Raw genomic sequence first — 23,947 nt, 5'->3', positions numbered from 1 at the left:
TGTGAGATGCAGTGAATATATAGAAAACATAAATTTCATACCAGGTTGATCTTCAATTACCAGCTTTTGGAAAACAAAAACAAAGAAACCCAACCACCAATGAAAAAAACAACAAACCAACCAAATCCCTCAACAAATCAACCAACCAACCAAGATTTAGTTAAAAAAAAAAAAGCATAGAAAGGTACAGAGAAAGCTGTCCTCATGGAAAAAAACTTACTTATTCAGAACCTTACTTCTTCCCATGAAAAAAAAAGTAAAATTCTGATTACTCTGTGGATATTTTCAGCCCCAACGTAACAAAGCACGGTCCAAGTGTCTGTGGCTGACTTGTTCTCAGATTTTTCCCCCTACCTGAGAGTTCAACAAAGAGTCATTGCCGGACAAACACAAAACCTTGTAATGCTTTTGAAATCAGTTAATCCAGAAAATAAAAGCAGGGAACTGTACACCTGTTACCAACCACATTTAACACATGGGAAATGCACAGCAAGAACTTGCTGCCAAAAGGTGATCAGCTGCTTTAGTGTCTACCAACTTTAGTGTCTACCAACTTCACTGCAAACTGCAGGTGTAATGCTGGCAGTGGAGCTGTACACCACACAGTATGTTATCTAGAGAACAAAATTACTGGATCTCAGCATAGTGGAATATACATTTTATTTCTTAAAAAGGAAGGGTACTAACAGAATTTAATACAGTCAAAATTTTACATTTTAAACAAAAGCTTTTCTTTTCTTAAAAACCAGTTACGAGCAGAGAGGTGAGAGGATTTAAACTACTCACAAAATCCAAGCTGAAGACTTTGAGAATTCAAATCTGTGGTTTATACATTTAAAAAAGTGTAATAAATGGAAATATAAAATAATACCAACTCTGTAATAGTGAAATGCCCTTTCCTCATTAGATTGCTGTTTAAGCACCTTTATTTTCACCCATCAGCTGCCAGGAGTGTTTAGGTTTATGTACAAAATAAGCAGTTTGGGACAGAAGATCCATATATAAATAAAACCATTTATGGCAATACAGTTTTACCCAGCTACTTCACAAGCTTTATTATCACTTTCACTTCTATGGAATTTTTCAGTCAGGATGATCTCAAATGCTCTTGATGGACTGCTTCAGAAAGCAGCTACATATACAGGAATTATATAGACAACCTCAAGGAGTAGACATCCAAGAGATTAAACAACTTAACACACAGTAAAACTAAGATCAGATTTGTATCTTATATAAATACTGTGCAGATTTATCATCCATCCCACTGAATGAATGGGACAGATCAGTGTCACATCTGAAGACAAAAAAATACTTTTATCCAAGAGGCAACAAATTTCAGGCCAAATATAGCAGATAGGAGTTCCCTCAAATTATTCAGTTAAAAACTGTATGTGTGAAAAAGCTTAACAAGAACAGAGTTTTCAGAATAACTTGCACATTTGCTTAGCTGTTTCATAGCTATTTTACAGCCTAGAGACACAGAGAGGAGGAAAGAAAATAGAAGAAAATAAAAAGAGATGCCATTGTCTCTGCCCACTACAAAAGATGTGGCTTTGTCATTTATGGAACACTGCAGACACAGCTGTTACCAGAGAAGAGACTGCTCCAGTACAGCATTAAAGACAAAGTTACATGATGGCTGGAGAAAGTGTCATCACAGGTTAATCTCTTTACATGAAGGCTGATGGATTAATCTCACCTCCTCCTCAAAACCCAAGCGTTCAGATTTCCTAGCAGACTACTTATGATTCTTACTCCACCGTTTTCTACTTTTTTTCTTTTTAACACAAGATAGAAAAGGCCATGAAATCTGATGAAAGGTCCAGCTGTGCAGCATCCAGTGAACATGTACTCAGCAAAAGCACAAGTCATTAATCACTTTCTCTCTGCACACCACAACAGGAAACCTGTGTCATCTGTGTACATAATGGAACTAATAAAGATGTAGACTATCTAAGTCACAAATGAGCTTCAGTAACAGTCACTCACTGTTGCACTGCAACTTGCTGCAGTCTGGCTGAAGGGTGGAGACAGATCTGTTTGAGCCAAAAGAGAGAATAGTTAAAAAAACACACCCAACAAAAACCACCCAGCTTTAGTTTTCCTCAGTCACTGAAGTTTACAAATAATTTAATATTGCTGCTTTCCAAATGCTACTCACAAACAAATCAACTGTCCAGCTAACAGGATGGGAAGAGTAGAATTATGAATGTAATCAGTGACTACTGTTAAAGAAAGACTGGAAGAGAATCAGTTCCCTCAAAATCTTAGTTTCTCTGCTTAAGTAGCTCATTATTATTTTTAAAACATTTTTTGTTGATAGAAAGCATCACAACTAGACTAGAATTCCACAACATCAATCTTTGTTTTGATTTCTGTAGTTCTCTAGGAAAGAAATAATCCCAAATCAAGCTACATGAAGCATTAACAATATTCAGATATTACAATGGAAGCACTTATTTATTACTTCATAGAACAGATTAGTTTTAGAAGTGTATTTACATGTTCTAAGTTATACAAAATACAGTATTCCAATAATTATGTTAATCACCATATTTCAGACAACTTCACATAAAAGTGCAGAGGATGCATCCATCCCTGATCCTGGCCAGTAGCAAGCGGTCACCGCAGTGGGACAGGTGAGAGCTGCTATTGTGCCCCCTGGAGAGACCAAATCCCACCATCCCTTCTCACTGAAACGGAGCTGCAGATCTAGGAAAACATTCAGGCAGGTACACGAGCAAGGTTTGTTGAGACCCACAGACCAAAATCACATGCCTTAATTTACTAGACGTATGTGAAGTACATTTTAAAGTTTTTTACAGATGTTGTACAGCAAAGGGCTTCTGCTCATGCCTTAGTTAGGAAAATGAAGTAACAAGGGTTTTGGCTATATAACAGGCACCCAGATTACACTTAATATCAACAGCCCTATAACTACAACTGGACAGTGTGTTAAGGACACAATTCTGCAGCTGACTGCCTGGGCAGAGCTTCACATTCAATAACAGATCCTGTGAAGTCCACATGGTTCTCTATAGATATAGGGCTCTTCCCATGCAGAAATGACAGCAGAATTGAGGCCTTAAAAGATTGGGGCCTCAGATAGTAGTTTCCTCATGAGACAGCACTGACCACGTCACATTGGCAGGTCAAGTCCCAGCACAACAGCACACTTAGTTGAAGCAACAGCTATTTTTTCATGCCTTTCTGCAGTAACTCTTCTCTCTATCTGTATATTTGTTTCACTTCTTTCTGGACTGTGGAAGTAGGACCAAGACAAGGAGATTCCCAAGACCTAAATAATTACTTATCTTCAGTACGATGCTAAACTGAGGGGATCCAAATTGGCCTAAAATTGTAAACAGTGAGTCAGTTTTAGCAGTTTCATTCAGGTCAGACTCTTGCACTACTCTCCTCTTCCTCTTTCATTCTTTGCTCTCCTTGCCAAGTATCTATATCTATGTATGTATCTACTCAAAGGATTCCTTTCTCCCTGTAGATGTCTGAACTTCAAGAAGTTTGCATTCCAAAAGTGACTCGTGAGGGATAGCAGACTATCAAACTAACAAATTACATCCGTATGCCAATTTGCATGATGATGAGTTAAATCACTGTAATTTCTCAATTAGCATCTCACAGATATTTAGTTAAGCTTATTCTTTCTACCTTTCTCCCAGTCTTCAACTGTGAGTTTATATATCTTCACCATGTTACAGTGGCAGATATACAGACCAGAGTAATTATCTGAATATCTAGAAAGCCAGTCTGAGTCTGGCAGTGCTGCAAAGGTACAATGCTAGCACTAACAAATGATTTTGCTCTTTATGGATTTAGGTGTATGTTGCCAAAAATATGAGATTTATGCACTAAGATAAATTTGCATTTCTCATCTTGTGCTTAGCAGCTAAAACTAGAAGGGTGAACAAAAGCCTATCTGGATTTTACAAAGGTCTGAGATACCTTCCTCTCACTAGAAATGAAAGCACCTGATCACAAGGAACAAAGCCCTTTTATGCTCAGGTGGCTTACAATACTGAAGCAGCAATATTCTCCTCTGTGCAGGTCCATTATTTTTTGCTATCTACAAAAAAAAAAAAAAATCTGCATAAGTGGTTTTATTACAGCATTCCCAAAGCTGCTGGGCTTCCACTGCACCTCCCAACTTGAAAAATTGATTTGGTACAATTAGTAGCAGGCCTGCAGATAATGCTGAAAGTGATTTCTAGTTAGAACACCTTGGGCATTCAAACAGCACAGCAAGGAAATGGAGAATTGTCAGAAAAGACATAAAATGTTACTGCAAAAAGACGCTTAGCAAAAAACCAAACAACCCGAAAACATTTCTCCTCCAACACAAGTTTATAATACACTACTTTTTCACTGTCCATGGAGGACCAAAAAAAAAAAGCAGAGTTCAGATTATCTGAATATCAAAACTATCAAGACCAGTTTAGCAACACTACACCTGCAATCTGAGATGTATCCACCTGATCCCAGCACAGAATGCTTCAGAGGAAAGCAAAGACACCCATGACTCCAGCACTTGCTAAAACTTTACAATAACCACATAAGAGTAAAGACCTTTTCCTGTGGCAGTTAATGAGATCTTTGTTACCAGCTTCAGTGGGAGCAGATCTTGGCAACAGGTGAAAGATTAAGCTTCTTGGAATTTTTAGACACAAACCCACTATACGTAGATTAGATCATCATGTATGAAAGCAATACTGTATTAAAAATTGCACATTATTTATTCATAGCTGCTGTCTTCTGTAGAGTAAAACAACACTCATTGTCCACAAATTTCATCCACAGTTTACATATTTTCAAAGTTAGTACTATGAAATGGCCATGTGGTGTCAATCTTCTTCCTAATGAAAGTACAGTTGTCATGAACTGCTCTCTTTCCTGGCAATCCCTGCAGTGATGCTGAAAGGTGCACATGCCCTTTATTCTCTCCCCTTGGAGATGGTCCCTTTGTGGAATGGGGTAGGTTGGCATCAGGCAAACTTATGGCCTCTACAGAGTATGTTCCAAGGCTAGAGAACTTCAAACCCTAATAGTGTCAATTCAGCATATTTTAATATTCAAATTGAGCTAAAAGAATATTTATCTTCTTATGATCACTAAGAAAATATACCCAAGTTATCACTTACAGATAGGATTGTCATCCTAGTCAAAGAAACAAAATGATAGAGCGAATCATTCCGAGAGGAGCAGAGAGCTCTGGAGCAATAAACTTAACTTCCTGAGACTGCAAAAACTGAGAAAGGAGTTCAGCATTGCACAGTATTTTCTGTCTGGCTATATCTGCACTCCTTTAAATAGTTACTACCCTCTCATCTATCTTTAAAGATACTGCTTCTTAGTAACAACAACACCAAATTCTCCAGCTACAAAAGTTGAGCTGCACTCACCCTAAAGTGCAATTTTCCAGTTTTGCAACCCGTAGACATATAAATCACAGATTGTGCAAATCTGCATTGTCCTACAGGGAAGCACAAATGTTTGCTAACAGTCTTCTGTGAAAGAAAGATCTAATGAACATTCACTGTTAGTTTCCACTGTGTAAGCTTTTAAGATAACAGAAATAAAACAATAGAATTGCACATGCTAATCTCATTGACTGAATATTTTGCTGTTAAAATGTCATGACATACTGCAAAACCAAATCCTGTATACAATATGTAAGTATTTAAAAGATATTCCTAAGCACAGTAGGATCCAAATGAAGCAACTTCTTTGCCCAGCTATTTAGCTTTTGGCTTTGTGATTTAAACAGGAAGCATGACATTTAAGAACAGCCAGGGCTAACTGAAAATTTAGAAATTATAAATGAAAAAAGTTGCTACATTTACATGCTGTCATGGTTGTTTGTTTTCTTGCTGGTTTGTTTTTCTTAATCTATGGTTTGGGCTTTTATCATCAAAATAAAGCAAAAACCAGTACATACCAAAAATATCAGTCCAAATCAGCAGTACTCAATACAGGTAGAGATATATGCTGCCATATCAGCAACATGGAACTAAGATATTTATCGATTTGATAAAAAAATCCCAAGATTATCTCAGAGCTTTATAATAATACACTCATAGGTATACTTTGGTAACTGGCAAAAAATTAAAAACACTTTCTTTACTTCAGTACATTGTCCATTAAAAATGATAGGTCAAAAACTACATTTAATATATAAGCTCTGTACAAAGCTTATGCTGTCAAACACAGGTTATGAATCCTTGCTTTTGATTTTTTTTTAATTAAGCTTACAATATTAGCTGCTGCTTCTCATATTTTTCTCTTTGTATTTCTGCTCTGAAATTAGGGGTAGAATCTCTTGGGTAAACACAAAGTCAAAATAATTGTTCAATATTATAGCACTGAGCTATGCTGGTAACTAGTCATGCCTTATAATTTTGGCACTTGTGCTTCAGAAAGCTTTCAAGGTTGGTTTTTTTTTGAGGTGTATGCTATTCATTAATCTCCAGGCATGAACACACTCCTGTCTTACAAGCTCAATTTTGGCTACAAGCATGGCCCTGTACTCCTTTCCTAGAAAGTAACTACTCTTGCTCTTCCCACACAGATTTAGCTCTCAAGCTCCCCTTAATATAAGAGCAGATTCTTGTTATGCTGATGAAATTCTTACAACGGAACTTCCACCTACTTCCTCCATCTTCTAAACACAATAAACATCTCTGCAATCCATCCAAGCTTTCATCTACCCTCCCACATGAGCACAAGGGTCCTCACTCTTAAGCTGCCCATTGTAACTGTGGGATATCATTGGCTGTTCCACCTTCAGCACCACAGTTGTCCTGCAGTCAAGAGACAGAAAATGGTAATATGGCAACTAACAGCCATTGTTTTCCTGGAGCTAATACTCATTCGGTAGTTTCAGACTGCCAAAAGACTTGGAGATCAGCAGCTCAGAATAGCACCTTTTCCATGACTGCTAAGTCGTTAGCAGAAGAATAGATCCTTTTTCAGCAAGATACCATAAAAGAAAGTGAGCCTCATAAATGAACTAAAGGAAAAGGCAGGTTACAGCAGTGTAGCTGTGGAGCAGGAAAGCCACCGACGTGGTTTATTATCAAGTGGGTCATTTGATAGAGGTTTATTACTCTCTGTATGGCACACTGTGGTGCTTTCTGGATTATTTCAGTACATCTGCTGTAATCTTCTGCACTGAAGTCTCACACATTACGGGCTGCCGTCTTCCCGGTGTCTTTAGTTCTGCACTCACAGTACTCCACAATACGCTACACTGTACCAGAAGTGAGCTGCAGTATTAAATAAAATTCATTATACTGCAGGGAAAAGAGTCTTAAAATATAGCAGTTCTTTATATATGACACTTTCATTTAAAACTCCCTCTCTTGTTCCACTTGAGTGCCAAAACGAAGAGTCACCATTCACACAGGCTGTCAACAGACTTTGAGACATGAACTTTGAGTGTCTTGACAAAACCCCAGTAGGTAAGCTTATTGTAGTTCATAGTTACAGTGAGAAAGACAGATAAGAAAGCCATATACAGAATTAAGGAGACTTTGCACTTTTCATCATGCCCAGCCCTGGGTAGTCAGATGGGGTACTTGCAGGCAAGGAGGCAGGCAGGGTCATCATCAGTTGTTTGTGTTGGGACACCTCACAGATTTCACTGCTCACTCTGAAGACTGGCGATTCATGTGTGCTTTTTAGTTTCTTTGTTTTTAAAAGTCTTTAAAGTTGCATCACTCGGAATCAGATAAGTCACTTTAAACAAAGCAAAGTGTTTAGTGTGACAATTTATTTATAACATACTTCCCACCATCACCACCACAAACCACCCTGTGAAAGAAAAAACCCCTGCTGAAAGGGTGACAATTTTTAGTATGTTTCAAAGAAATTAGACCAACACTGCATCAAGAGCCACTCTAGTCAAATTAAGAGCGTAACAGTGGGGGGGGGGGGAATAGTTCAAAGCATACATTAGGTATTGTGGATTAGCCTGCTTCTCCACTTCCTTAAGAATTCAACACAAAATTGCTCTAAACTCATAATTTCCACATTATGTTTAAAGACAAGCTAGTCTTTAGCATAGAAAATAAGCCCTAATGCTTTTCTAATGTATTTTCAGATTTTAATAGAGGAACTGCAACTACCCGCAACATCACCATCCCACATTTACTCCTTAATATAAATATTATCCCAGGAAGTATAGCCTAAGAGTTCTGACACAGCCACTCTCTTAAGACAGCTTCTCTTGTTAAGAGGACTTCTAGACATATACTTCTGGTAAAGCTTCTACTTCTTGCAGTTGTAGGTCATGTAGAAGGTCTCAACATCACACACAGTGTATTTTTTTCTTTTAACACCATATATTGTTGAAGCAGTGCTTGGTGCTGAGAATGGATTACTTCCCAGAGGGCAAGTCTTGTGTGCTAATTTTCTATCAGGAAACATGCTGGAGATAGAACCAGCAAGCATGGAGAGACCAGATATACTGCTACACAGGAGACAGTGAGGTAAACTGTTCGCGTTTATAGTGGGTGTAGCTTATCCCATAGTGTGTTCACGAGGCAAAGGACCAAAACTCTTTCTCAATCTCTTGCACAACAGGTAAGGTGCAGTAAAATAACAGTGGCTTGTTTACTTCTTTAAAAAAGCCCCTTCTTTCAAAGCCTAAGGTGCTGGCCATTTTTTAACAGCTGGGACTCGAGGTTCAGCCTAATCAGCCAGACCTCTTTTTCTAAATCTCCCTTCTCAGTTAAGTGCAACATGCTGCTTTATCAGCAGTTCAAGAGGGAAGATCCCCTAAGGAAAAAAAGGAGGGGTGGTGGTAGAAACACAGTCTAGAACCCACATCAAATTACTTTGTCCACATATATAAAGCGAGTGATTCACTATTCTCTCTCCTTGGTTTCTGCAAGTTATCCAGGATTAGAACCTATCAAGACATTTAGACAGTATTGTAATCTAAACTGCACTGACTCCATTCTGTATAACATTCATAGATTAACCTTGCAATACTTCTGTTTTTACAAGAGATTGAATGTTTTCCTGTCTTCCTGTCCTAAAGGTTCTCCTATTCCTCTTCAGCAGGAACAGAGATCTATACAACAGATACTTTCTAGTGCCTCTGAATGGGAGAGGAAACAATTTCATGATGCTGCCCAGCAACATCTACTTATATTCTAAAATTATGTTTTACACTTTTACTGGGAGGGGGAGGTGGAATGGAGAGGAGAAAAGAGCAAGAGTTTGAAAATTAAACATAAAGGAAAAAAAAAGAGAGAGAGAGAGGAGAGGAGAATCTCCTAGGCTCTTTCTCCACTTAAAAATGAAGGTTAGAACAGATAGCAAAAGCTCTCTCCAGTCTGGAGGGATCCACATTTATTCCTCCAGACAGGTGAATCTGTTCAACTGTATGACATCAGAAAATGTTCTATTGGTGTTGAAAACAAGGTTCTAAATATGGACACCAAGATTATGGACAACAGAATGATCAGGAAAGGGCCTGAACGAGTTGTGCCAACAGAAACAGGGTATGTTTGTGTTTTGTTGATTTCTTTTTAGTGTAGATGCAAAATGGCAAAGCCTCCATAAACTTTATTTCTGGGAGTCTCTACAGAAGGCTGAGAAGTCTAAGAGGCTAAAACAAAAGCCCTAACAAGGAAAAGGGTGTGCTTACAAGGGTCCGTATCTGGTCTCGTATTTAGAAACAATGTTCTTGCATCGTCCCACTTCCTTGCGCAGCTCTGCCACCTCCGTCCTCAGGGCTGTGTTTTCTTTCTCAAGAAAGGCTGCCCGAATTGTGATCTGATTCTCCTTTAATCGCCGGGCGTCACGGGAACGCTTTGCTGCCACATTGTTCTTCTTTCGCCTTGTCCAGTATTTTTCATCCTGTAATAAAAAAAGATGCCAAACTGACAAGTGTTTTGGAGACACCTCTTTATTGTATAATGATATTCACACTGACTGCTCTATTGAGGAATCTCCTCCATAGGTTTGCAGGGCTCGGACATCAAAATGGAGACCACGCAGTACTCTAAGATTTTATCTTTACACAAGTCTTCTTTTAGGATTAACCAAGTGGTTTGCTAGAACTAAAGAGATTTAGAGACTTGGGTATTAAGAAGCTGTCCAACTGAAATGTTTCCTTTACTTAGTTCCAGTTCAGGAGTGAACTTTTACATAAAACCACCTGTTCTGTTGTCTGGGTTGTTTAAATCCAGATTAGACACAATACTGGGCAAATACAGACAATGGCCGTCAAAAGTGCAGGTGATGAGGATTTGACTTGATAGCTCTTCTAATTTCTGTGTATAGCACAATCAGTTGCTCCTTGCCAGTAATTAGCTCATGATACCAAAACCTGCAAACCAGCAAGCACAGCAGCTGGCTTGCCAATTCTATTCTTGGCAGTGCTTCTGACCAATCATGTAGGTAAACTGCACCAGCTCTGTATGTCAAAGTGTTTGGACAAAGAGTCAGAAACTTTTATCAAGGCCTAGAAGAGTTTGCAGTAATAAATCTGTTACCTTTTGCTCATCTGGGACAAAAACCTTCTTGGCTTTTTTAATCATAGGTTGTGGTTTCAGGTCCTCTTCAGTAAACTTGTGTTTGCGAGGATTGAAGAGCTCACCACCAGGCACACTGGACAGCACTAAATCAGCAGGGTCAGGGTTGAAATTCACCTCAACTTCTACGCAGTCAGGATCAATGGGGCTGGGTGTATTTCTCTCATTTTGTGGTGGGGATTCTGGCAACAACAGAAGAAATTACAATATATTCAGCAGGATTAAGAGAACCACAAAGAAGTCAACTTTATTGCCCTGTGGTGAGAAATATCTAACAGAATTAGTTGGTGCTTCCCTGAGGTGTGGTGGGCGCTGTACTGCTGTTGGTACAGAGAAAGAGTTCACAGTCCAGTCTGTAATAGAACTCTAGCAGCATATGCCAGAATAAGACATGAGTAGACAGATGCAGGACAGGAGTTAATACTTCCTTGGCAAAATTTACATGCTTTGCACACATAAAAAGCACCTTTAGCAGCAGTAGGAAGGGAGAAACTTCTATCACCCTGAGTTTTGTACCATACAAATCCTTACAGAAACAAGTCTGCCCAAAGACCCCAGTCCCTGGGACCTTCAAAGGTCAGACAAGCAGACTTCCAAACAACTGACTAAACAAAGGAGGATTTGCTACAAATGCTACAGTATTCTTCTTATTTTCCACATGGAAATAAATGCCCCAACAGAGAAGTCTGACACTGGTAGTGTTCATATGAGCTTTATCACATTAATCTATTGTTTACAAAACTTCATATACATGAGTTGCAAAACTGCATGTCCCTGCCATGTGCAGTAGTGATCAATAAGTAAGCTTTGCATATACCACCTAGAAAAAAGCCACACCCTGTAACTTATGGAAGGAGTTCCATCCTATCTTTCCCACAGATTCACAAAAGAGGTCCAAAGCAAAATGCTTTCTTTAAAGCTTGCTCATAAAATAGTACTGTGATGGCTATCATGTTTAAACTCCAAATCTAGGGCAAACTGAGCAGCTGAATTCTTTAATAGAGAAGATCTCCAAAGTACAAATGAAGTTTCCTAGTACCATTTAAGCACAGTTTTGTTTGTTTGTTCCTCCATTCCCACTTCAAAGCACCACAGAACATCAAACTGCATCATTAAAACACCTTTTCCGAGTGTCTGTCTTCACATTTCCCAGGCTACCACAATAAAGATTCATTGTTTTTCTATTTAACATTGTTATTTGAGGTACATTAAGTTCACATAAGTTCACCCAAGCAGACCAAGGTGGTAAAAATGACTTGTGACAAGCTATCAAATCTGCTGTAAAATAACCTGAGAAAGTATTTTCTCAACTTGTCCAGCTTGTTACTATATTAGCAATACCAAGAAAGCAAATACTTTATGTTGCTATTTCAGCTCTTATAATTTCAAAAGCAAAATAGACTGCACACTGATAGACAAACAGACTGCACATTGATAGACATTCATTTTTTATAGGATGGGAAGAGGGAAAGAAAAGGAGAGGTAGCATCTTCATGAATTGACACATGAACTAAGGCTCTACATTGAGCATGTTTAACTGTTTAACCTGCCACAGCAAACACTGACAGGTTAGTATATCTCCTCTTGGATCTACAGAGACACCTTTTAATACGAGAACAACAGAAGCCCCTCAGAGCCCCATATTATTCCATGTACCTGTGCTGGAGGCTGCTTCAGATTGCTGGTACACTGCAGTGGAAGAGGATGATGCAGGAGAACCAGTGGAAGCACTGGCAGATTCCTTCCCTTCCAGCTCAGCCACAGGCAAGAGTGGATTCTGGTTCAAATCCAGGTGAGTAGGGCTGGAAGGAATTCCATTCTCCAGCAGGAACTCATCTAGATCCATGTACTCCAGGTGGAAAGACTCGCCATCATAGGGAATAGTTTTGTCCCAAATGGGTGGCATGAGGGAAGCAGAGACTGCCATAGTGCTGGCAGCTGCTGCCTCATCTTCTTCAAGCTTTATTTTCTCCTTCTCTTTATCTGAAAATACAAGTAGGTCACTGTAAAAGCTGAAACACAGGAGGGACTCAAGGTTTAAGAGTACAACAAAATCCCCATGAAAGGAAATTCCAGAAGCTCATGGTTCTGCCTCATGACATGATCTGGAAAACCAGATGTTGAAAAGGAACATTTCTGTATGGAAGGCTCTAACCCCTATGATGGCTGGGCCGCAGGCAGCTGAGCAGCCCTGCAGAGCAGCATCTTTGCTGATAGCTTACCAAGGTGCATGGAGCTTGTTAACCAGTGCTGCATGGACCTCATTAACCAGTCACTGCAACACAGCCTGGGTTTCACATACCCATCTCAGAAGACAACGAAAGTGAGTGTCCCTAAGCAGGATTACATGGGAAACCATCAAGAAAATTCTGAGGAAGCAGAGTACCTTATTCTATGCACAAAGAAGGAAGGTGCAGAACAATAATTTAAATACAAATGGGAGAGGAATATAGGTTTTCAGATTACATTTGAAAATTAGTCAGAAGGTCCACAGGACACCAGAGACCTGGATGCTTATTGTTCAGCATTTTAGAAGCATTTCTCTCTGAAATGACTCAGCATGTCCACAGAAAGCAATAGCTCCAAGTGCTGCTCACTATAGATAGCTCAGAGTACCTACATACAATTTTCACTCTTTGGGGAGATGTCTAATAAGGCATACTCCCACATCACACCCCCAAGTCACAAGAGACTGATGAGTTTTTCTCCATTTACTGTGCTACAGTGCACATATTACAGAAAAATGGCTGTTTCTATGTTCCCCATAGCTACTGAATCTTAACAATTGTCTGGGACAGAATCCAAGCAGAAAACTCAAGTTATGGAATAATTACATAATTTAAGAGATAAAAATAAGCTGGCAAAAAAAAAAATTAAAAATCCAAGTCATTTTCCTGATCCAGTTCTCCATGCAGCCATGCAGTTCTATCAGCAGTGAAGGAAGCATTCCAGAAGCAGTGCTAGTACAGCCAGCACTGAGCCAGCACTGCTGTCAAAAGGAAGGGACAGTCACCAGCTGTACCCTCATCACCTGCAAACTGAGCATTACCATGGAAGCCAACAAATACTCAGTTCAATAGAACAGGGACTCCAAGGACATATACTGGACCAGTTTGGATCTCCAGTATTAAGAGAGATTAGGCCAATAAAATGCACCAATCTTTGGCATTAGGGTTTTCTAGACTGGCTACAACATGCTAAAGGAGCATTTTTCTTTATCGGGGGTGGAAGTGGGGGTGAAACTCAGCTCTAAATCAGAAAAGCCTATTTATATAAAACCTATTCTGATAAAAGTGGCATTCCTTCCGCTGTTGCCTTAGCTGGTGTGGATCTGAGGCTGAAAGAGCTTTTTATGGCTTAAAGAACAGTGCTGCCATACAAAGTAAATTATCTACCCTATTCTGAATATTTTATACAAAAGAAGATACTGATTTTAAACCAAGCAGCTGAGAAAGTATTCACCAGCCACCAGCTTGGGATCAAGAGCAAGTACATAAAGGATACACTGAATTCAGACCAGTGGCTCCTGGACCTAAGCTTTGGTAATATCACCTTGTAGCTTTTGGCCTTCTCCTTGCCACTTCACTCTGCTCCCTCCAAATCACCATCTTCCAGCTCCTGTTCCTGCTATAAACTCCGTTTCATGGGGAGTTTTGCAACTTTCCTACCCTTTGCTTGGACAAAGCAAACATGCAGGTTAAAAGTAATGGTGTCAACAACCAGAATGCTTCTAAACAGCTCCTACTTGAAGCCAGTAAAGAAACAGCATCTACTCCATAAATAAGGAGGATTTCCCTCACTACTGGAGCACACCCCACCAAATGGGAACCAACATTTCACCTGTGAATAGAGATTGTGTACTCCCCAACATTTCATAGTGCCCAGCACAAGCAAACCCAGATTTGCATTGGATGTTGTGGATGATATCCTAATAAACATAGCACCAAAACAAATCCAAGCAACAACAATGAATTATTTGTAAATAACTATTTTTAATTAGCATGATAAAAAACTTGTACAATATCAAGTCAAAATGTCAACTAAAAAGAAAAAAATTTCTTAACTCTTGAAAACAACAGTACACCATTATAAGTTATGCCAGTTTTAATAGTGCTTTTGTTTTGTAACATCTAATAGGACACCTCCAAGAGAAGGAAAAATAATTGATTGTTAGACTGCATGTAAGGCATAAAAATATTTTTCAGAAGGTAGATGCTAAAAAGACTACACTACTGGCATATGTGGCTCTTCTCAGATCTTTTAATGCCTTTTGGATGTGCATGATCACCCTGCTGTCCTGCAGTAACCTGGAAAAACTGTGGTTCCTCCAATTTCCTCTTGTGATTGTCCCTGGCTCACACCAGATTAGATGCTTCCTCCACGTGAGAAAAGTATCTGAAATTTTTTGTCCTTTTGCTACAAGCTGACAACTCAGCAAGTACTGGGCCCCCAGTGCTGTCTTTGTTTAACTGTGCTGTCTCTCTCTCCTCCCTCACTTCTAACAGTAACTGAAATAAAACAGCAGAAATTAACACACATTGGGAGCTCATCTGTTTCAAAGACGATACATAACATGGTAAAAACCTTTGTATGATCATTTTTGCACTGATGTTTCCCCACAGGCTTTCTTTCTATTCATTTAATCTTTATTTCTGCCACACAACATCCTGCTTGGGTGCACAACATCTAATGAAACACTAATTAACTTCTTGCATCTTGAGGGGGAACTTTCTGCCTACCTCAGCACAGAGACCTGAAAGATTAATTCTCTTAAGATATTTATAGTGTAAACAGGTATTACCTGACAGCAGAGCTGCAGTATCCTAAGAGGCTCCATTTGCAGTGATTCAAGGTCACCCTGATAAATCTGGACTGTACTTCTGCAGATGATGGCTCATGTCCGATTTAGCCCCCTCATTCTGCTACTGTGACCTATTAACTGGGCTCTACATTTGCTGTCAACAGTGAGGACACCAGTTTATGCTCAGTGACTTAAGTGGACCATTTCAGTTACTGAACTGTTGGAAATACTGCTGTTTTAACAAAAAGCAGCAGTATGAAAAGAGCTTTATTCCCTGTCCTGGCTTTTCCTCAAAACCAAAAACCAACTAAACCAAAAACCAACCAAAAGATTTTGGCCACCATGCTGTCAAGAGCTAGCCCAGCCACAAACAGAACAAATACTTATTTGACAAACTTCCTCTTGTTCACCAAAAAAATATTGTCAAATTATATGAAACCACTATATATATATGGGCTGATTGCTCCATAAATCTTTAGTCCCACTTGTGAGGATGGAGCAAGGCAGGTTGCAGGGTTCCCTATCCCCAGTGTCCATTGCTGTGATGTTTGCTGAGGCATTTCTCCTGCCACAGTAGCATGCAACTGGTGATTAAGGCGTCCTTTGGACAGTATGCAGCAGCTCCTTACTAATGGAAGAGACCTACACTTCTGCTCCAGAATAATAATTGCCTTCCCTTAACCCACGGGACTTTCCCCTTTTTTATAAAAATATCATTATTTTTATTTATTTAATCCTTCCAACTCCTAGCAAGGCTGGTGAGCTGTACCTGGTCCATGGCAGGGCACTCAAGGGGATGGCATTCTGCTGGAACTGGCTGACCTCGCTCCTCTGCTGCTCAGGAGGACCAGAAAGCTGCTTGCTTTGAGTGGGTAGTCAAATTACCCACAGCAGTTGGAAAACCCACAGGTAGCTTGCAGAGACTACAAATGGACAGACACTGCAGCTAGCTGATACAATTCCTTACAGAGTAAGACAGAAAACTGTTTTTGTCAATAGGCATTCCAGACAAAAGCACAGGGTCTTTTCTCAGAAAGTTTGCTGAAAGTGCACCACTGGATTAAGTGAATGAGTGTTTTTTTAACATTTTGAGTGTATCACAATTAAAAGAACAGAAAATGATCAAGGACCCTCTGAAGTCAATTGAGTCACAGATCTACTGACAAGCCTTTTGTAAACTAGGAATAACTACCTGCTGAAAATGAAGGGATTCTTTCTTTTGTCTTGAATATACTAACAAGAGAAGTATCAGAGACCAAAATAAACACAGAGCAACAAGTTCCACAAAGTGTGAAGTGAAACAGAACAAGGTGAACTAAGGAAATCTATGGAGAAATTTTAAGAACAAGAACAACCTGAACTTTATCAGACCATGAATGGAGAGGGATAATCAAGATGAAATGGACTCACTAGCAAGCTTCAGCTGAGCACCTTCACGAGCTGGAATGGGGTCATGTATTAATCAATCTAGTATCAAATGTTTCTAATTTTAGAAAAATGCACTATCTCACAATCATATTCATTTCAGAATTTTACATCTCCATAGGCCACATCACATGATTCTGAACACAAAAATCAGCCCCAAGACAAAGTCACTAAATCCCTATCAGCAACCATACATGAGCTGAAATTGCTCCTGCTGGCACTAATGTCTTTAAAAAGGACTGGGTGCAGAAATATCTTAAGAAATCCCATTATTTTGTAGATTCAAGATTCTGTGTGCTGCAGCATCCTGCACCATAGCAACATAACTAAAACCTTTACCACAAGCTGACTTTTTTTTTTTAGCAGAAAGGAGAAGAAGATAGTCTCCAGAATCAAAAAATGGATTTACAGGGTATTGTGCAATATTAGACACGCAAGGTAGGTAGGATCCTCACTGGCAACAATCTTGACAACCTTGCTTATGCCGTGGTTTACCCTGGATGTTGTCTACTGTCCCAAAAAATTATTTTTAACCTCAAAATTCATAAGTGTAAGGACTTCTTTTATTATACACCAGTACACTGGGCATTACAGCAGTGCAGATAATAGTGAGCCTTCCTCGAAATGAAACCGATACTCAGAAAGGCAAAAATACTGCCAGATGAGAAGGGAAAAAAAAAAGAAACAAAAGAAAAGCCAAGAAAAAAGAAAGTGTGCCATGAGCACCGAAGACTACAAGCACTAGCCCTGATATTTACACAGCTGCTGTCCACATCAGCAGTGGCAGAGAGGCAGCTCCAGCCCATGCAGGACTGCATGTGCGGGCAGTCACTCATACCCTTATGGATTATCACCGAACCTAATCTGAGGGGATCCGCTGTTTACTCGTGTCATCGGGCAACGTCCCAGCAATTAAGGTCAAGCAAGCCTGGAAACCTTGTCACTGCTGCTCCCAGCTACGCGTCTACAGGCGGGGGAGGCTGCGGAGAGCCGAGGGACTAAAACCAGAGTGGCGCGTCTCGGCTCCTGCCCACCCCTCGCTCCCGCAGCGTTCGGTTCTGCCCAGCGCAGGCACCTACACGCTCCGGAGAGGGCGATCCCCGGGAGGCGGGGAGCGATCCCGTGCTCCCGACTCTTGGCTCGGCCGGCCAGGGGGCGGAGGGAGGGAGGGAGGGACGGGGCGGAGGGAGAGGGCCGGGGCGTGCGGCCTCTCCCGCGGGTGCTCCCCCCGCGGCCAGTCCCGCCGTGACCCGGCGGGTCCCGCCCTCCGAGCCACGGGGCGGGAAGGGGGCGGTGGGGCCGGATAACCGGGGGGCGCCGCGCGCTCCCGCTGCCCCCGCGCGCGCCCCCGCGCTCACCCAGGCGCGCCTCCCGCGGCGGGTTCTCCATCAGCTTCTTCAGCACCAGCGGGAACGCGCCCGCCAGGCCCCGCCGCTCCTGCTGCGCGGCGGCCCCCGCGCTCCCCCGGCTGCAGTGGGCTCTGGTCCTCCCGCCGCCGCCGCCGCCTCCTGGTGCGCGGCGCGGCCGGGCATACTCCCCGCGGGCGGGCGGGCTGTCAGCGGTCACCGGCGGCGCGGGGCTGCGGCGGCTCCCCGGGACCCGGCGGCGGCAGCAGCGGCGAAGCGCGGAGCGAACGGCGCAGGCGCAGCCGGCTGACGCCCGGCGCGTGCTTCAGTATTCATGAGCTCCGGCGGCCCCGCCCCGGCCCGACCTCTCCGCGCTCCGGGATTGGCCCGTGCCCCCCGAGGGGGGTGGCCCCGCGCGGACAGGCCCCGCCTTCCCCGCCCTGCCCTCCCCGCGGCCGGCGCGGGCACGCGTCCCCCGCCCGCCAGGGCACGTGCAGGGGCGGGGCCTCAACGGAGCTCATTAGCATTCGGAGTCCCGCCCCCTCCCGCTCCTCCCGCGGGCCCTGCGTCACCGTCAGGAGGGCGGAGGAGGCGGGGGGAGGCCGCGCGCCTCCTGCGCCTCCGCGCGCCCGGCAGTGCCTGAGGGGGCCGCGGCCGAGCGGGCGGCCCTGAGGGCCTTCCCGGCAGCGCGACGCCTGCGAACCCCCTCCCCGCCCTGTCCCGGCGCCAGCGCTCTAGCCCGCCCTTGCGTATCCTCATTTAGGATCCCGAAATCATCTTTCGCGCGTGCCCTGGATTTAATCTCCCTCCGTCCCACACGATGCCCGCAGCGGCGTGCCCTACATAACATGGGCAGGGAGAGGGACTTCACTGCAGTACTGGCATGGGCGGGCTGCTGGGGGAAGGGAGGAGAGGCCGCCTTTCCAAATTGTCATGATCACAAGAAATTCCTGTGATTCTCCAAGCGGCTCCCTTGTTCTAGCAGCAAGGATGCCGTGCTGGGATTTAAGCTGCTGAACACACGAAGGGAGCAAATATTGCCAAGTTCGTTCCCGAGAGCACAGGTGGATACTGAGGAGCCTCTCCCATAAATGAATAAATTCGCTGAAGTGTCATGCTGCAGCCACAGGCTTCTCCTGTCAGCCGCGGCTGCTGTTCCCTCGGCAGGACGGGCTGCAGCGAACCTACGGGAAAGGGAGGGGTGTGCTCCGCTTCGATCGGCCCATCTGCATCCAACACAGCCGCGAGAGCAGAGGCATTCCCATACGTGCCAGCGGAAAAAAAGACATCTTCGTCTCAGGTAGGCACTTGGGCATCTGCTTGGTTGAACTTCCCTGCCACAAACCTCAGACATTTAATTTAACTGGCAAGGCACGATTTTTCCTGACCCTTACTAATAAACCCTGATGGTCTTTGTGACAAAAAAAAAAAAAGCCAAAACCAACAAACCGAAATCAGGTCTAAACTCTTCTCCACATGCCCCTGGAAAATGAATGGAATGTGAAGTCACACAGGGTAGGTGTTTTTCTCCGTTGTCTTACTGCAATGAGGACCAGAGGCCATCTCCACCCAACCCGGGCAGATGTGGAGCTGCCCTACCCAGCAGCTACTTCTCTTGCGTGGGCTGGGAGGTCCAATTTGAGAATGGGCGGGACTCCCGATGCAACTCGTGCGCACATGCTGCCCCACGGGAAGCTTGGAAAAGGACAACCTGTTAGGATAGGCTGCAACGGCGCAGGTTAATGCATCGTTTATCAAGGTTGATAAATCCAGTTGCAAGAAGCCGGCAGAGCAGGTCATGCTCCGCTGCCCAGTGTGCTCCAGGGCTGCTACGTGCCCTCCATGGACTCTCCCCGCCTTGCCAAGCTCAGCTGGCGGGAAGAAAAGACACATGTGTGAAAGGGAGATGCCACTTCACAGAGGGTAATGAGACACAGATGTCAGACCACACACGAAAGAGGCAGCACACACAGCTTGGCAAGGGGCAGCAAGCCCGAAGTGGTGCTTTTGTCTAGGAAACAGCTACTGATAGGTGGTAGATAAAGAACACAACCAAGTGAGGTCACAAAGGAGCAGCTTTTAGGCAAGTAGATGCAGCCAAAGTGGGGCAGGCTGCAGGCTTTCCATTCAGTTGTGGCTCTCATGGTCACTTTGTTCCATTGTTGTCAATGCTGGTGGCCCCCAAGGATGGTGCTGTGCTTCAGTACTGTACAACACTCCTTCAAGGAACAGGGTCTGCATACATCACCCCTGTGGAGCTCAATGGCAGCTGCTTTGCTGGGTAATGTCTGTTTGAAGGGAGGTTATTAAAGCCACTCAGCAGCTTTTCCTCCAGGGCTTTTCCCTTTAGACTGACCACTTTCTTCCTCCAGAACATTTCCACCATGCTCCATTGTACTAAGTTTTGTTCTGCACCACTGTGAGTTGTGACTTTCCTTGGAAAGGATCTAGACTACACAGCGTTAGCTGCTCTTCCCAAAGGCAGGAGGGAGGGAGGGAGTTCCTGAGGAACATTCCTGTGGGTTGCTTCTCACATCACCCTGCTCCAGCATTAGCACTGCCCTGCCAGCTAGGAGGGAGGCTGCCCTGAGAGCTTTTCCTCACTGCCTCTGGGGATTAGGTGTTCAAAGCAATTGCCAACATAAAGCAGGCACTGTACCACAAGCTTTACCTTCTTGCTTAAGCTGGGATCTGCCTGGGATTTTTACATTTGCTTTCACTCTGCAGCTGAGCAGGAAGAGTGGAGGACAATGAGATGTGAGGAGAGGAATGCAGCAGCCTTGGCGGTTGCTGCTGGGAGTCTTGTCAGGGCCAGATGATACAGAACAGCCCAGTTCTGGGGTGCAGCAGGGAGGGAGGCAAGTGATAAGCAGCTCACTGCTGGGCACAGGGTGTGAGGGAGAGATGTACAGTGAGCCCAGCTGGGAGGTTTGAATAGCAGAATAGAGAATTTCAGAGACAGGCCTGAGAACTAGCAAATCCAGATGAGTGCTGTCCAAGTATGGAGACCCAGAAGGAGAGAACTGAGCTCTGTGGGAAGAGGGTCATGATGGGAATGCTGGTCTGGAGAGGGAGGCAGCATAATAAAGACAGTTCTGAGGACTACGGGAAGTGATGCGGAAAGGCAGGGTGGTCCTGGAGCTGAGGAAGAAAGCTGCCACAAAACAGCACTCTCAGCTGCCAAATAAGTCACATTCAGTTAAGACTAAATTATTCTCTCTCGAAATCATTGATCTCTCCTCTACCCCCTACTCTAAACAGATAGGTCTTGCCAGCACTCCTCCCTTGGATTAATTGAATCCACTTGGCTGTGGAGAGCAGAGATCTCAGAAAAGCAGCCAAACAGCTTAGCCACAGCAAGGCTGTGCACCACATGAGCTGCCCTTGGCTGTTACTGCCTCCTCCCAGGCATTGCCACTTTCTACCTAGGTACTATCAACTGGGAAAACATGCTGTGGTCCACACAAAAAGTGGCACTTCATACTTGTGGTATGTAAACACACCTCTTAGTGGGCAGTCTCAGCAAAGAAAAGAGAGAGAGAGAGCTCACAGGAGGCAGCAGCAGAGCAATGTGACAAAATGAGCCCCTTAGGGGTGGGGCAGTTCCCCTTGCCCGGTTTCCCTTTTCCACAGGGAGCTGTGCCTGTGCCATAGGGCTCACTGTATTACAGCAGGTGTGGGCAGGTGTCTTTCCTTACATGAAAGCTTTACTGTCACAGGAGCAGCCTTTTCTCCCATTGACCCTGGAGTGAGAGCAGGGTCCCTCTCCACACTGTGTGTCTGGCTTTTCTGCTCCTGGGTTCTGCCGCCCCTCAACACTGCAGAGCTGCCTGGATGTCCTGGTAGCAACTTCCTAGAGAAGAGCAAGCTCCATGCATGTTTGTTTCTGTGAGCTCAACTCACTTATGCCCAGACATAGGCTTGTTGTGCTGAGGTGTTCCCATACACCTCCCCAGCGCTGTGCAGCAAATGTTAAAACGCAACAACCAAAAAGCAGCTTGTCAAGGGTGTGTGGCATCCTATCCAAAACCAGAGAGTACTCAAGCTGTGTGATGGGTGCTTGGAGCAGACCCAGCATTAGCAAAGCCGTAAGTGCAGCATGAGCAAAGCGTTCAGCACAGCAAAAGCCCAAAGTAAATAACCTCCTGGGTCCTTCCCATTTGTTTTCTAGGATGTTGCACGGAGAGTAAGAAAGCCTAGGAGTACAGAAGTGCTCTTGCAAAGAAAATGCAGCATTTGCTATGTTCTCTATCCCATCTTTTAACTGATAAACAATTATCAAAGTTTGCACAATCAGCCTGCCCCATGCAGGCTGGGCTCTCTGGGCAGTCTGAGTCTGGGAAAAGACAGTGTCTGGAGACTTCGTGGTTATTAACCATAGGACAACAACAAATGGCAATCCTGGAAGTTGCTTCTATATGAGCATGAACATTAGTGCCCAAGCCTTTTCTGTGCCTGAATCTTTGAGGGTTTCCAAGAAGTAGCTGAGCACAGAGATTAAAAGGATCAGGAGCTCAGCATGATTTTATAATCAATCCATTGCCACCGTTTTTCCTCCTAGCTGCACAACATGCACAGTGCCAGAACTCCCTGTCTGGCTTGGACACTTGGAGGAAACACACCCTGGAAGGGCTTGCAGCAAACAAGATCTGCCCCTTTCTCACCTTGCAACTGAAGGAGGGGATGGAGAAATCAAAACAGAGCCCCCAGCACATATTTCCTCAATCCTACCTGTCATCTTGTTGGTCCAGGGCAAGGAATACTCCAGTAGGGACTTCAGGACTTCCGGAAAGTCCAGGGCAGTGGGGCCCCCAGGGGTGTTGCAGCTTGACATGTCCTGTCCTGGGACTGTGCCAGCAGAGCTAAGGGAGGGCCAGGTGTCTGGCCACCAACCTCACACCCCACTATCCTGGGCGTTGCGAGATGGGCTCGGAGGCACCCGGAGCGGGTGTGCCGAACTGCTCTGGCTCAGAAAAAACAAGGAGAATGGGAAGCAGCCTGGCAGAGATGCAGCTTGCCCGGCTGTCTTCACCTCCCCCTCTCCCACTCTGAAGTGGCCAATTGTGGAAATAGCTTGCAGCCTTGCAGGGCTGGGCTGGGCGCCTGGCCAGCGTGGTTTTACAGGGCCTCTCCCAGCCAATCCGGCAGCAAAGAACTGGGCCAGTTATCTAACTTTGGAAAGGCAGCACCCTTTTCCTTCCCAAGGTGTTATAACAAATACATGTGTCTGAAGGGGAAAAAAAGCAAGTGTGTGCTGTTAGGGATACATGTTGGCTGCAAACACAGCAGGAGAGGGATCCTCTGGCACGTTCTTGGGAGGCTCTGAGGAGCTCCAAGCTGTGCAGGCTGTTACAGGGAGATACACATGCTGTCTGCATCTGCCTGCTAACTTTTTCCGCTGAGATGAAGATAGTGACATTATTTTTATGTGATGCAACAATTACTGCATGTCCCTCCTAAGTTAATATTAATAATAGCACAAGGTTTCTTTCTTATAAAGTGTGCATCATCCCTAAAATATAGGATTTTTCTTCTGAAGTGCCACAGAATTTTATCAGGAAGCAAACAGCCTCCTCTTAGAGCACTGCTATACAGGAAGAGAGTTCATGAACCCTGCAAATACCCTGGTAACAGCTGGTTAAGTAAGATCATGAGCACACAAAGCCCCTCTTCTCCTGTCAGTGAAATTTTTAGCATGGAGAAAAGGACTGGAGACAGAAGAATAAAGATCTGATCCTCTTTTTCAGAATCTGGTGTGAGAAGAAGCATCTTACATGTGCTGTGGTCTTTTATTTTGCTGAGTGGGGTACTTCAAC

General features: G+C 43.8%; 1 protein-coding gene across 2 annotated transcripts; it reads right to left on the bottom strand.

Annotated features, from left to right (window-relative positions):
* Positions 1–643: 643 nt before the first annotated feature.
* On the bottom strand, positions 644–23,174 carry TEF (TEF transcription factor, PAR bZIP family member). 2 transcript variants are annotated; one of them, XM_030959399.1, is made up of 5 exons: positions 22,863–23,174; positions 12,216–12,542; positions 10,521–10,741; positions 9,671–9,882; positions 644–7,752 (listed from the first exon to the last, which is right to left on the bottom strand). In XM_030959399.1, exons 1-5 carry the CDS (start codon positions 22,963–22,965, stop codon positions 7,731–7,733), a joined length of 885 nt encoding a protein of 294 aa, XP_030815259.1. In that variant the 5' UTR covers positions 22,966–23,174; the 3' UTR covers positions 644–7,730. The 2 variants fall into 2 exon arrangements, with proteins under 2 accessions (XP_030815259.1, XP_030815260.1); XM_030959400.1 differs by having other exon boundaries at positions 644–9,882.
* Positions 23,175–23,947: the final 773 nt, after the last annotated feature.

The sequence above is a fragment of the Camarhynchus parvulus genome, chromosome 1A, assembly GCF_901933205.1.
Source record: "Camarhynchus parvulus chromosome 1A, STF_HiC, whole genome shotgun sequence".
Taxonomy (NCBI): Eukaryota; Metazoa; Chordata; class Aves; order Passeriformes; family Thraupidae; genus Camarhynchus; species Camarhynchus parvulus.
The sequence above is the reverse complement of the archived record's forward strand: the minus strand, read 5'-3'. Positions and strand labels throughout refer to the sequence as shown.

Excerpts from the sequence above, each read along its gene's own strand:
- TEF (XM_030959399.1), bottom strand. The coding sequence starts at position 22,965 with ATGTCAAGCTGCAACACCCCTGGGGGCCCCACTGCCCTGGACTTTCCG. Across the intron at positions 12,543-22,862 it reads CTGGACCAACAAGATGACAG|ATAAAGAGAAGGAGAAAATA; the intron begins GTAGGATTGAGG and ends TTGTATTTTCAG. Across the intron at positions 7,753-9,670 it reads GAGACCAGATACGGACCCTT|TGACTTATCTGATTCCGAGT; the intron begins GTAAGCACACCC and ends CTTTGTTTAAAG.